The 14,263-nt window shown below is 40.9% G+C and overlaps 1 protein-coding gene across 3 annotated transcripts; it reads right to left on the minus strand.

Annotated features, from left to right (window-relative positions):
* Positions 1 to 288: 288 nt before the first annotated feature.
* Positions 289 to 12,961, minus strand: rgs20 (regulator of G protein signaling 20). 3 transcript variants are annotated; one of them, XM_063886297.1, is made up of 5 exons: positions 12,640 to 12,961; positions 4,219 to 4,403; positions 3,565 to 3,639; positions 3,240 to 3,474; positions 289 to 2,416 (listed from the first exon to the last, which is right to left on the minus strand). In XM_063886297.1, the coding sequence occupies exons 1-5, from the start codon at positions 12,826 to 12,828 to the stop codon at positions 2,228 to 2,230; spliced, it is 873 nt and encodes a 290-aa protein (XP_063742367.1). In that variant the 5' UTR covers positions 12,829 to 12,961; the 3' UTR covers positions 289 to 2,227. The 3 variants fall into 3 exon arrangements, with proteins under 3 accessions (XP_063742367.1, XP_063742369.1, XP_063742368.1); XM_063886299.1 differs by lacking the exon at positions 12,640 to 12,961 and adding an exon at positions 5,997 to 6,091; XM_063886298.1 differs by lacking the exon at positions 12,640 to 12,961 and adding an exon at positions 5,707 to 5,949.
* Positions 12,962 to 14,263: the final 1,302 nt, after the last annotated feature.

Genomic DNA, 14,263 nt, shown 5'->3' on the forward strand with positions numbered 1-14,263 from the left:
TCCATTTGTTTCATGGAGAAGGCCCAAATATTTTGGGTAACGTCATTCTGTACTGAAAACTTCTCAACTTACATGTTGATAGTGAAGTATTTTGCCCATGTTTACCTATATCTTAATTAATCAGCCGTTGCGTTAAAGTCCTTTAATGTGTATCATTAACGCCAGTACGATTCTTGAGATTTTTTTTAACATTTAGTGTCTTTTCAGGAAAGTTTTAGCACGTTAAGGTTGTGAAGTGTAGCTTCGTGATCAAATCATTCCAGAGTCGGTAAAATTATTGTGCTTTATTTTATCTTAATCAAAATGCCCACAAGTCTTTATTTTCTTGGAGAGTAGCAGAAAAAAAAAAGTTAAACCATATACTGTAAACATTCACATTATTTGTTTTTTTTAGAAATGTATTCTTCAGTAAACTCAGCGCAAAATAACACATTTCATATAGTAAACAGAAGAAAAAACAACATTTATAGGCATCACTCCAAACCATTGGCTTAGATTGTGTTTTGAGGTTGATCTGCACGGTGTATCCATCAGCTCAAATTGCACGTAGTAAGTGAAAATTAACTCTAAGACAAGAAGAAGTGCCACCTCAAAGCACACAGGTTGGCAAGAAGTTCCCATCAAACAGCCCTATCCATTGATCTCTTTAGCAAATAAAGACATGTGTTATCATCACCATCCACCAAAGTGTTTGGCAGTGTTACCGAAATGGACCGATAACTAAGAAATCAAGACAAAACACATGCGATAATTTAGCCAAAGAGGGACAATTTCCAGTAAACTGGCCTCCTGCTCCAGTAACCTCCCTTATGGCAAGAGTCTGAAAACATCTGTTGCCCATGAGAAAGATGTCATAAAATTGAATGTCAAGGCACTTCCCCATGTGAGGATCTTGTCTTTGAGTGACATGTTTGTGAGGCAACAAAGTAATCCAACTTAAAACACAATACATAAAAGTATTTAATACTTGGCAACTCCAATTTTAGCCAACAGAAACGTTCTCGTAAAACACAGTTTATGTGGTAGCTTTGGTGTTGCTGCTCACCTGGCAAGACCCCAGCACCTATTTCAATCTGAAGTTGATTTCATATTGCATGTGAGCTTTTTAAAGTAAAAAATCTTGAAGGATGATGCGCAGACAACTCTTCCTGCTGTCAAAAAAGATCACTCACAAATTACGGATTATTTTACCGGTCTGTAATTTGTAGAACAATCTCTTGACTGACCCCAAAATCAGGACCCAATTACCGAAACGTCCTAGAAATCATTAGGCAATTACAGACCGATAAAATAAAACCAAATGTCAGCATTTTCTCTAAATGGCTTAATACATCTTGACTTCACCAGAGAACTTCAATATAATCTGTACGTGTCAATTTTCTGTATTGGCAATAAATATCAATAAATAAAAAATACTTTATCTGGCAAATAGAAGGTTCTAATGTCACTCTGTTAAAACTATATTAGATATACGAGATGCATTGAGTAAATACATTATAAATAGTCTTCGATCATTAAATTTGAGTTTCTTGAGAACATAAATTGCACACCGTGACAAGAGCCATCTTCCCTTTCTGTTACGGCAGTTTCAACCACGCACACTTTTCTACACTAACTGGAGTTGCCAAGTCGCTGTCACAGGTACCAAAGTGTGAGGTTAGGTAACAAAACAGGGTAAAACCAAGGTAAAATCATTAATACCCCACAAAGCTGCCTGCAAGTAGAGCTAACACGTAGCCTTTGACTTGAGCTTTGATTTTCATACGCAGTAAATAGATCCAGGCGTCTCTACATAAAATACCCACAATTCCATTTTTACTATTTACAAACTCATAAATATATAGTCTACAGTAGGAATCATTTTCCCCCCAAAACAATCATACAAAAAAACAACAGACCATAAAAAACTCTGAACACAAATAAAATAGATTATTTCTATCAAAAGAAAGAAACGGAAACAAAATGTATTCATATTCCTTTGGAGTGTTTTGCTATGTTGATCTGTAGCAGTACTTGTGATGTCAAGCCCTCGGGAGATTTTGAGACCTGAGTGTCGTCGGTCAGGTGCAGATCACAATAGCGCTGAGTTCCCTGGGAGGGGCCAGGCCCGAGGCCCGGGTCATGTAATCCTACACTGAACATACAAAGAACATTTTTTAAAAGGGAATAAGGATCGGGGGGAATGAGGGGGGTAAAGAGAGTTAAAATATCACAGGTCATCACCACCCTAAGATTCGGGGGACTGCTCTGACAGAGTGTTGAGCAGGTTTTTGTAGGTTGGGGAGTTCATGTAGCGAGGATACGAGTCTCTTTGCATTAGGGTGTAGATCTGCAACTGGGCATCTTCAAACGTTTGCAAGTTGGGTTCCTGTATGTTCCTGTTGATCGTTTCACGCACACGGGAGTCAAGGCTCACCTGGGAGTCAAGAACAGAGGTGTAAATTAGAGAGAACTGCATGTGCACATCCTCAGTGGCAGTCTCTTAACGAGAACAATGGCATTTTAATGAATAGCTTATTTGTTCTCTTACTGAGACATTTATTAAATTGATATCACTATATCTGTCCAGTAAATATGAAGCTTCTGCCAACATGTGGTTAGCTTGGATAGCACATGGATAGAAAATGAAGTAAACAGCTAGGCTGACACTGTGTACAGATAACAAAATGCACCTACCGGCCCCTCTACACCTTAACACGTAATATCTCATCTGTTTTTGTCACTTCCAGTTGTCTATGCTGGTTTCCTGGAAACCCAGAAATAATCCAAGGCTTATTTAGCATAACATAGCATAGACTTTGGTTTTTGTACAGCTTAAGGAGTGCTGGTTGGTGGATATTATTAGCTGTGGAGAGAGCCATGCTAGCTATTCCCATATGTTTTCCTTCTTTATGCCAAGCTAAGACAACCATCTGTAGCTTCATATTTACCATAAAGACATGATAGTGGTTACAATCTTCAACATATTCAAAAAAGGTTAAATTGCCTTTTATCTATTTGTATGATTGTGCTTTAAATTCTCTTTTTATTTTACCTTTGCATGTTATTACTATAATTATTATTACGAGGCGTAGCTTTGTATATTACTGATAAGTATGTCACTAATCTATATTTATTTGAAAAGAAATTATGTGAGCTGGTGGACTCATGAATTCCCCCCAGAGGTGAATACAGTGTATTAAATCTTCTTTGAAATCAGCACATTTTTACCGTAACAGTGATATCAAGAGCTGCCATACCTCTTTAGGCGAAAGAATGGAGATGTAGTCATCATAGATGGCCTGAGCTCTTTCCTCTACTGGAGTCTTATTGGCATCTTTGCTGAACTCCTCACAGGCTAACCAGAAGAGCATGTTCTCCTCACTGAACTCGGTGCGAAGAAACTGTCGGAAGGAGTTCCTCCCCGCTGGGCAACACATTAGCTTGTCAAAGGACTGCCCCCACGAGCGCACTTCCTCCAGCGTGGGCATCGGGCTGCAGGGAGCATGGACAACGTGTGATCGTGAGTGAGGGATTTCAACATTTACTTACTTAGGCATTTTTTGTGCAGTGAAATCAACAGACCAGTCTTCACAGTCTGCGGTCCCCTCCTTGACGTCATAAGAAGTCTTTCGGTTCCTTTCATCACGGTCTTCATTCCTAATAGTGAGAAGGAAGAATGTTCATTTATTGGGTGACTTACCTAAGAATTATCTTAGTGTATGTGTAATATAAACATTCTATACATGCACATAAAACTACCTCTGTAAATAAAGTAATTTATATTTATCCCAGCAGTCTTGCTTAATTATTGCATTATTTTACGAATGCAGTAATGTTGAAAATGGAAATATCCAAAAATGGTTGCTGTTTTTAGTTTCTGAAATATCATTTTTTGCTAGATTACTTTAATGGTAAACTGTTGATCTCTAGGTTTTAGATTGTTGGTCAGATGTGATAATGAATATTTGTATTATATACTGTATATAAAGCAGATAGATACTGGTATTTCAAGGGCTCCCATTTCTCCCATTTGCTGCAGATAACTAACAGATTGCAGTGCAATAAGGTTACTGCAGGACCAGAGTCCACAGATGACATGCAAAAATATTGAGAAAATATAGACACAAGCCCGAGCCTGCTGCCGAGACACAGTTTATCAGGCTGTGATTTTCTGTGTGCAGGCATGTCGGCCATGCTGCACCACAACCAGTGAGTTCTCCGGTATGGAAGACCTACCAGGAGCAGCTACAGCAGCAGCACCAGCAGAAGCAACATGCATTTGATCCCCGTGGGTTAGCCTGGCCCGGCTGGCCTTGCTGGCCCTGCTGGCCCTGCTCGGCTGGTGCAGTTTCCCCCGCTGCCGACTCCTGCTGCACCGACATCTGCCTCTTTCGCATCTCCATCCGCTCTGATCCCATGGGCTACAGACACAGGGGAGAGGCGTTGTGTTAAAGGTTGAAAAATGTCAGGAACAGCATTAAACTGGGATTTTGTTCTATCAAATTTGATTTCTATGATACAAATCAGTGCCAGTGCAATAAGCAAGGACAGCGCAGTAGTAGTTGTAGGGTGGGACACTGATATCCATTTACCAGCATTTTGATCATTTTCAGCAGGTTAATTAGATTTATTTAATGTACCACTCACCAGTTGACACCTATGTATTTGTTATGCGTGCAGGAAGTGAAGTGCTGCTGACGCTCTCTAGCAGGAGCTTGTGCAGACATGCCCACAGGCCACACTGTTAAGGAATGCTCTAATCAGGGGGAAGGTATGGAAGAATAATTTGCCGATTTTGTCTTTCATGCTGCCAAATATGCACCGGCCAAGCCCATTTCAGTCCCACTAATCTCAAACCGGCTGTATGTTACCCGAAACACTCAAAATGCATGTGTAAAATGCAAAGCTTGTTGACCATTGGCTCAATGTTTGTAATCCAAAATTTGAATCATCCCATTTGTGAAAGCTTTGCAGCATTGCATTAAAGGATTTGCAGAGCTCACTGGGCCCAAGTGGAGAAATAAATTAAATACACTGTAAAATAATGTAAATATCTGTCCCTTTTCTCAGGATTACTTACTTGTCAAGTGTCAATGTGTCTTGCACCTTTAGGCTACCAGTTCCTTGGGAAACCACTGTGTTATAATTTTGACTCTGTAGCTATATCAACACAAACCCCATTAAGGGATGTAGGCCTATAGATACAGACAGGCTCACAGAATGACTTCTTGTCTGATTTTAACAAATGTGTCATCACCAGGTCACACCTGCCAAATCCTGTCAGATCATTTACGTAACAATGCTGTCGCTCCTAACACACGGCATCATCCAGCTACTACCTGACTCAAGAAACGATGGTTTAAAAAAAAAAAAAAAAAAATGTCAGGAGATTTTGTACATGGGAGGGGGGCCCGGAGGCGCAGCTTGCAAATCTATAACCGCAGCATCGCTCTATCACAGCCTTTCGGTGAATACAATACCATTTGGTCATTTCTAAAATGGATCCGCGCCGTTTCACTCAGATTCAGAGCAGGCTTCAGCTGCAGATTCCGTGCGTCCTGCCAAATGGCATATTTTACGCGTTGGGTACTTCAAAGCTGACACAATTGCAGTACGCTATGGCTTGACTATAGACGATGAAATGGGGGGTGGGGGTGGTTGTATCCATTCAAAAGCATAAATCATGATAACACAAAATACAGCGCTATTCCTTTTCAATCTTACCGTAGCAGACATTTGTACGACACTGGGACGTAATGGTTCCTGAACGATTTTATCTGCAGAAACCATTGCTTTAGCCGCTTGCACAACACATCAATGGAAAGTGCCACCATGAAGAACCGTAGAGCTTCTTCGCCCTGGACAACCACCGAAAAGACACTGCCTAGATCTGTTAAAAGCCCACTGTACAGCAAGATAGTGACATGCCATTTAAAATAACCGGGAAACGGACTCAAATGCTCCGCTTACGAAATATCCGTGCAATGATACACCAGTTTGCTACCAGTACTTACAATTTCACCATGTATGCACAGCGAGAAGAAGTAATTCTTTGCCTTGATTACATCCGATGGCACATAAGGCTTTTTTTCCCGACCGGCTGCTTCAAGTCAGTACGCATGCGTCTTCTCTCCAGCTCGTAGTAGCCCAGTGAAGAGCGTAAACCCCAACAGTATGGCATTGGTTTTTACAGTGCAGATCCTTTACCCTGCCTTGTACGCGAAATGATCTAAAACAGGACCATTTAAGCAACATAGCATAGTCAGTTTGTAATAAAGAAAAGGCGGTAAAACAAATAGAGGTAGAAAAGCACCAATTAACTTAATTTAATATTACATTAAAGATATTTACAAAACCAAACATATTCAGAAATACATGCACCATGCATGAAGTCGCTGTCTATGGTGCTGAACAGCCAGCAGCTGATAGACTGCAGCAGCACCTCTTTTAACTCAACCTGAAGGATAGCATGACTTTGGCAGCATGTTAGATCATTTGTGAAGTTTAGTCTTACATTTGTCCTGGGAGTTAAGTGCTTCCACATTATTGACTGATCCATCCACAAACAGTATCAAATATATTTTTATTTTTGAACAATGGCTTTTAATGTTTTAGATTGGATTTGTTTTAGTTCAAATGTACTTTATTGATCCGATAGGGGGAAATTGTTTTGTAAGAGCAGCATGTTCACAAGGCATTGCACATGAGATTAAAATAAAATTAAGCAAATGCAATGCAGTTTCCTTCTCTTGTTACATGCATACACTCACACACAACCGTTATGTTAATGCATACACAGTTGTGCATCATACAGACACATAGACACATGCATTTACACATTCACTCTTTTCATATATATGGTTTAATCCTAAATCTGCAACATCTGTTGTTTTCACCTCAGGAATGGCAGTTTCAATTTAGCTCAACGTTAGTACACATTACATCTGTGGCATTGCTGCAACCATGTTTATACAATTAATCATACGTTGCCATTTCCATGCAGGTTATACACAGCATGTCGCATTTAATCATTCAGTAATCAACTCTTTTACAGATGATTGCCTGGCTACTATGTGCCTTGTTTAATACAGAACAGGCCTAAAACCAGTAATGATGTAGAAGACAACACTGCCATCTGAAGGCAGCTGAAGCTGCAGCACCGACACAATATCCTCTATGCACATGATAGTAAAGCGCAGGCTGACTCATACAGCCTTGATGGTCATGTGAAAAAAAGGAAAGGCACGGAGACGTTTGCAACATTTTTCTCTTTCATGTTCCCTAACATTTTACATGCTTAACATTTTACTGTTGATGTCTATTATATATCTGATGCCAAACCAAGCTATAATGGATGTACAATTTTACAAATACATTGTATTAAAATCTACTCTATGCTTTTCATTTTGATGCACATCCTGATTTGCTTTGTACAAACACCAGATGGCACTCTGCCTATTCTGCAAATGTGAAGCATATCATATTTTATTTTATCTCATTATCTTAATTTACACCAACACCTTTGTGCTGGTTGGGTCACATTGTTAGTTAAGAGGCTCATTGATTGCATGGAAATGTATGTCATTTCCAAATAGTATCAAGAAGTGCTGCCAAATGTGAGCGTCCTGTAATACAAAACTGGGTGGAGAACTCACAGCATCCATGCAGACCTAGTACAGTTAGATACTGCCAATTGAACTAATTGACGATTAGGCATTCATCTGCTCGGTTATCGTGTTCAAAACAAGATAAAAATGGAAGAGATTTCCTATCTATCCAGAGTCATTTCTGTGCTGAACTGGGGCATGCCCTGAGCATCCACACATCTTTTATTCCCCTCTAGAGAAATGATCATGTGACTTTCTCCACAACACTTAATTTAACACCTTCCTCTGCATTCATGTTATGCAACACAGACCCACAAATAGCCATGATAGATTGATACATACACACGCAAGCAACGAATGATACAACACGCGGGTGAGATCTTGCCGAACGCACAGACTTTTCCCTCTGATGGCCCAAGGACAAATTCTGAACACACAAGGTCATATGCACTCCAGAGAGCTATTAGCAGTGCGAAAATACAATACAGGGACAAGGTGGAATCTAACTACAAGGGCTCCAACGCCAGAATGTGGTCTGGACTAAAAACTATAACAGACTACAAAAGGACAACGAGTGGTGCTGAGGAAGTGTCTGCATCTCTCCCAGATGAACTGAACACATTTTATGCACGCTTTGAGAAGCCCCCGGCTGTGGAGGCACAGAAGGCCCAGGATCCCTGCTCACTGGTTTTAACCAGTGCAGATGTGTGTAGATCTCTGAAAAGGATCAATGCACATCAGGGCTCCTGGACCTGATGGCATCCCTGGCCGTGCTCTCAAGGTGTGTGCAGTTCAGCTGGCAGATGTGTTCACAGACATTTTCAATAGGTCACTGCTCCAGTCTGTAGTCCCCACATGTTTTAAAGAGTCCATCATTGTCCCTGTCCCCAAAAAGACAAAACCCATCTGCCTCAATGACTACCGCCCAGTTGCACTCACCTCCATCATCATGAAGTGCTTTGAGCGGTTAGTCAAAACTTTTATCACCTCCTCCCTCCCTGACTCACTGACCCCCTGCAGTTTGCCTACAGAGCAAACAGGTCCACGGATGATGCCATCTCCCTCCCCCTCCACACTGCCCTCTCCCACCTGGACCAGAGGAACACTTATGTGAGAATGCTGTTCATTGACTACAGTTCAGCATTCAACACCATTGTGCCCTCCAAGCTCATCATTAAGCTCAGGGACCTTGGGCTCAACAGCGCCCTCTGTGACTGGATCATGAGCTTCCTAACGGGCAGATCCCAGGCAGTGCGGATGGGGAACATCACATCCTCCACCTTGACTCTCAACACCGGAGCCCCTCAGGGTTCTGTGCTCAGCCCTCTCCTCTACTCCCTGTTCACGCACGACTGCGTGGCCACACACAGCTCCAACACCATCATCAAGTTTGCTGACGACACGACCGTCATCGGCCTGATCACAGACGGCGACGAGACGGCGTACAGAGAGGAGGTCAGAGCCCTGACATCTTGGTGCCAGGACATCAACCTCCATCTCAACGTCAGCAAAACAAAGGAGCTGATTGTGGACTACAGGAAGAGGCAGAGAGAGGCACACACACCCATCACCATCGACGGGACTCCTGTGGAGAGAGTCAGCAGCTTCAGGTTCCTCGGGGTAAACATCAGTAAGGACCTGACATGGACACATCACACCAGGGTCATATCCAAGACGGCTCGACAGCGGCTTTTCTTCCTCCGCAGGCTGCGGAAGTTCAACATGGACTCTAGGATACTCTGCAACTTCTACAGGTGCACCATCGAGAGTATCCTGACTGGCTGCATCACCGCCTGGTATGGCAGTTGCACCGCCCTCAACCGTCAGACTCTACAGAGGGTGGTGAAAACTGCTCAGCACATCACCAGGACAGAGCTGCCATCCATGGAGGACCTCTACACCCAGCGGTGTAGGAAGAAGGCCAGTAGGATAATAAAGGACCCCCATCACCCCAGCAACAATCTGATCTGTCTGCTGCCGTCTGGCAGACGGTACCGCAGCATCCGGACCAAGACCACCAGACTCAGGGACAGTTTTATACCACAGGCTATAAGACTGCTGAACTCCTGAGCTCTGTGAATGTCTACTCACATCTGTTTATAGTACATACATATATATATATATATATATATATATATATATATATATATATATATATATATACAGTATATATATATTATACACATTTGCCATACATATCTGTTTATAATACACATATCTATATATTATACATATCTGCCATATACATCATAATGTATGCATCTGTCCATACCTCCTTATTCAACAGTGTAAAGTATTTAAATACTTTCAATGTATTCCACATATGTATATATTTCACATCCTTAAATCTTTATTGTTGTTATTGTAAATATTCTTCTCTCTTTTTGCACTATTTTATTTATCTTATTTGCACCATGTATGTTGAGTGGTTGGAGGAGCATGGGACATAAGATTTTCATTGCCAACATATACGTTGTATATGCTGTGCATATGACCAATAAAACCTTGAAACCTTGAATACAGTACATAGGATACTGGAGGGGGACAGGATGAATAAAGTCTTTTCAGGGTGTGTTTAAAAAGGATTTAAATGATTATAAAGCTTAGAGTGAAAACAATCTAACTGTAAATTCAATAACTGGAGCTACACATGCACTAGAGAGGAAGTGTGGTTATCAACTTGACACTTCAGGCGATCATGCATGGCATCTGCGAGCATTTTGAATGTGAAGATGAGTCTTCCAATTAGAAGTTGGCCACTGAATATAGGAAACACAAATTGTTTCCATTTAATTTTTATTTCCTGCTAACATTATTGTTCTTGTAATGAATTTACCCCAGGTGTTTCATCGAGTCGCTCTGGTACATCAAATGTCAGGATCAATTTAATAAAATGCAATCAGTTTGTTGATCCTCGTAACCAAGTTATGCTGTCATCTGTTCTTTTGTTTTTCACTTTACCATTACATTATCAACCTAACTCTAAGCGATATGTCTCCATGCAAGCTGATTGTCTAAATTACCACCCTCAGGTCCAGGTAAACACAATTATGTTGGGCTTATTTAGAGACATTTGTGAGCCTTACAGGAAGAAAACATGAATGTAGTTTTGTGCATCAAGTATGTTGCTGTGATTCTGACCTTTTCCTTTAAAGTCATCATTCCAAATGTTGAAGGAAGTCATTTGTGGTGTAATGCTATGTCATATAAAGTTTATCTATTTTTGGTCTGACAAAAGGAAATTCAGTTTGCAGCATGATAGTTGAAAAAAAAAATATAAATGAAATAATTAACTCAAATGATTTCTAATGGTGGCAACATCCAAAATGCCATCACTGGTCTCTGATTTAAGTTTCAAAAATAATAATAATTAGAGTTAATCATATCCCTTTCATTAGAAACACCTCTACACATAGGCAATTCAGCTGTCTGCTTCAAAAGTGCATCAGCTTTTGAGGCCTTCCCAAAGGGGAGGGAAACCTCAGTTGGCCATCCATCCATCCATCCATCTTCTCCCGCTTGTCCGTCAGGGTTGCGGAGGTAACAGCTCCAGCAGAGAGCCCCAAACTTTCCTTTCCCTGGCCACATCAACCAGCTCTGACTGGGGGATTCCAAGGCGCTCCCAGGCCAGCGAAGAGATATAATCCCTCCACCTGGTCCTAGGTCTACCCCTCGGTCTCTTCCCAGCTTGAAGTGCCTGGAACACTTCCCTAGGGAGGCGCCCAGGTGGCATCCTCACTAGTTGCCCAAACCACCTCAACTGGCTCCTTTCAACGCGAAGGAGCAGCGGTTCTACTCTGAGTCCCTCCCGGATGACTGAACTTCTCACCTTATCCCTAAGGGAGATGCCAGCCACCCTGCGGAGAAATCCCATTTCGGCCGCTTGTATCCGCGATCTCGTTCTTTCAGTCATGACACCTCAGTTGGCTCTTCTGACAAAAAACTCTCAAATTAAGAGAAATCTTCTTCATCAGGTTATCATTTCTGTTGTTTGTAAAGTATAATAACACATTGATCACATTAAAAAGGTCATAAAATTACAATTGGACCTCTTTTGCTACAATATATTCTCTATTGGCTATCAATATAATATGTCAGTTAGTCTAAACTCAGTTTCAGTTGTTTTCAAAATGAATATACGTAGGTTACATGGACCCAGAGGTAAATGATGCTGACCATGTTCCAAATAACTTCACAGCAAATGTTTAAAGAAATTCTAGAAACACTTCTGCTTTTGAGTAGCAGTCAAGATGAAAATATGTTGACTGTAAATTCAACAAAACACATCGAGGTTTGTGTAATGTATATGTGATGACCTGAACTGACACCATTCTCCTGTCTTACCACTCTCTTACACTTCCCTTCTCCTCTGTGGTATTTGTCATTCAAAATGTGTATGAATAAACTTGAGTTATTCTTACTACAGAGAGCCTTAAAGAATATCAATTCATCCATTTACCAAGCATGATTCGGTTGCCAAGCAATATAACGTTTTAAAACTATTGTTAGAAACAACTGCATGTATTCACAACTCACCTGACACAGCACTGGGATGTTTGTACTGTTTGTCTGTGAGTCTGTGTGTATGTGTGTCTGTGTGTCTGTGTGTCTGTCCAACTGTCTGTGTTCGGTGTGTGACTGACTTTGCAACTTAATTTAGATTTCCAATGACTAGTATCATACTATTTAAAGAAACACTATCTTCCTATAATCTTCTTAGCTTCTTTCAGACAGGAAGTGCTTCTCTAAATATAAGTCTTGGGCTCTTGATGCTCTGTGTAATCTAGTAACAGCAACAACAACAAACAACTACGAAACATGTTGAAGACTTATTTTGTTATTTGTGGCTGAACTGATAAGCAACACAACACACCCTTATTAGAATTGTTTCTAAAATATGTTCTCATGGAGCAGAAAAAAGCTCAACTTAATTTGACAGCTGCATGAATTTGCTCTATGAAAATTAGCTCCAAATGACCAATCAGTGGTGCGTTTGGGATAATGAGGCGTTCATCAAAAATGGGAATACTCATGAGGGTAAGGGTCATACCTCAAGGCAAACCATCTCCTGTTCCTCTGCTGCCGGGTCATTGTAGTTCACTGGGTATCTCCCACCATGCCGGAGGGACCGGACCAGTCCCTGTATCCGGAGCCACATGAGGGCCCTGGAGCGCCTGATCCCCCGCAGAGCAGACGTGGGTCTGATCTCCCACTGCCTCAACGCCCTAGCACATGGCATGCTCTGACCATGAGGCCTCACTCGCCACGTGAGGCACACGTCTCTTTGAGATCATAAGAAATCCAGACTCCTAACTTGTTTCCTCTATGCTTTCCTGCCGTCTGTTCTGAAGCAGCTTGTGACAGAGAGAACGAGAGAGAGAGGCAAAAAAAACATGAGCACGAGCAACCCGGACCAAGTAAAGAGTGTTTACAAAGGAGGGGCAGAAGGGGATTAGGAGAATGTCCTCACAGGATCCTGATTCCTCTGTGCTTTACTGTGTCTCACCAGCTTAGGTCAGATTAAGACAGGAGGTTTTAGTCTCTGAGTGAGATGGACGTAGAGGAAGAATAGTGACAGACGTGGATTCATTTGTGATTGTATATGTTCCTTGATGAACTCCCATGTAAGAGAATGGATTAAAACACATTGCACTTTGTAAATGAAACATATGGCCTTAGGGTACATGCAGCACAGTTTATATATTAGAGATATACACTCTTTGGTGCACATGTGTTTTACTGAGGAGCTTATGCCGTGTTGCAGTTGGACTTGTCGCTCATTACAGACTCACAACGATGAACACTGATCAAAGCTGTTGATCGTGAACAATCAATAGATTTCCGCTATCTGTCATCCTCACAAAGCCTCAAAGTTAAAGTCATAAACTGATAACAGCTGATTGTATTTGATTAGCTGGATTAACATTTGGTTGTCAATATAGCTTATTTTCCAGCCCCATCTGGATGTTGGATGTGATATGATTTGCTTTGATTTCAGGGGATGTTTGCAGCCCTGTCAGGGATTTGGTAGCAAGGGAATGAAAGTCCCTTTGGTTGTATCGATATCATATATCATTGCAGCAGCCTTCACTTTTTTTCTGTGTGTTTTTGTTCAAAGCTAGTGAATTTATTAAAAAACACAATCAGGGTGTAAAGTTTATGAATGACAAGCTAACCAGAAGCATATATATTAATTAAAAATAGACCCGCCTTTACCAGATGTTGCATTAAAATGATGTTTACACAACATATAAACAAACAAATTACTGGATTATAATTAGTGACACATTAATGTGTTCATTACTTTAAGGTTATTGCTAGGTGAAGCTAATCTGAATTACTGGAGTGCTATGAGTTCATCATAATTAATTAGTTGATTTAAAATGTAATAACTAAACATGCATAACAGCTTACTGACAGTGTCATACATGTAGAGAATTAATAAAACATGTTTTACCACTGAAATGTAGCCTACTAAAATAGAGGTATAAAGTAGCATTAAATGTAAATACCCAAGTAAACTACATGTAGGATACTGCAAAAATATATACAGTGCTTGTGCACATGTAGGCATACATAAAACATTATATCCCACCACTGTTTGTCAGAAACAGTTCTGCTGTCTAAATGGTATACTAAGGAATTATAGGGATGATCCCTGATATTAAGATTTC

This window comes from Eleginops maclovinus, chromosome 6 (genome assembly GCF_036324505.1).
Source record: "Eleginops maclovinus isolate JMC-PN-2008 ecotype Puerto Natales chromosome 6, JC_Emac_rtc_rv5, whole genome shotgun sequence".
NCBI classification, from domain to species: Eukaryota; Metazoa; Chordata; class Actinopteri; order Perciformes; family Eleginopidae; genus Eleginops; species Eleginops maclovinus.

What these genes read in the sequence shown, in the direction of transcription:
- rgs20 (XM_063886297.1), bottom strand. Translation starts at nt 12,828, where the DNA reads ATGCCATGTGCTAGGGCGTTGAGGCAGTGGGAGATCAGACCCACGTCT. An exon ending in TGCTGCTGTAGCTGCTCCTG is followed by an intron (nt 3,640 to 4,218) that starts GTAGGTCTTCCA and finishes TCTCACTATTAG; the next exon opens with GAATGAAGACCGTGATGAAA. An exon ending in CCATTCTTTCGCCTAAAGAG is followed by an intron (nt 2,417 to 3,239) that starts GTATGGCAGCTC and finishes CTTGACTCCCAG; the next exon opens with GTGAGCCTTGACTCCCGTGT.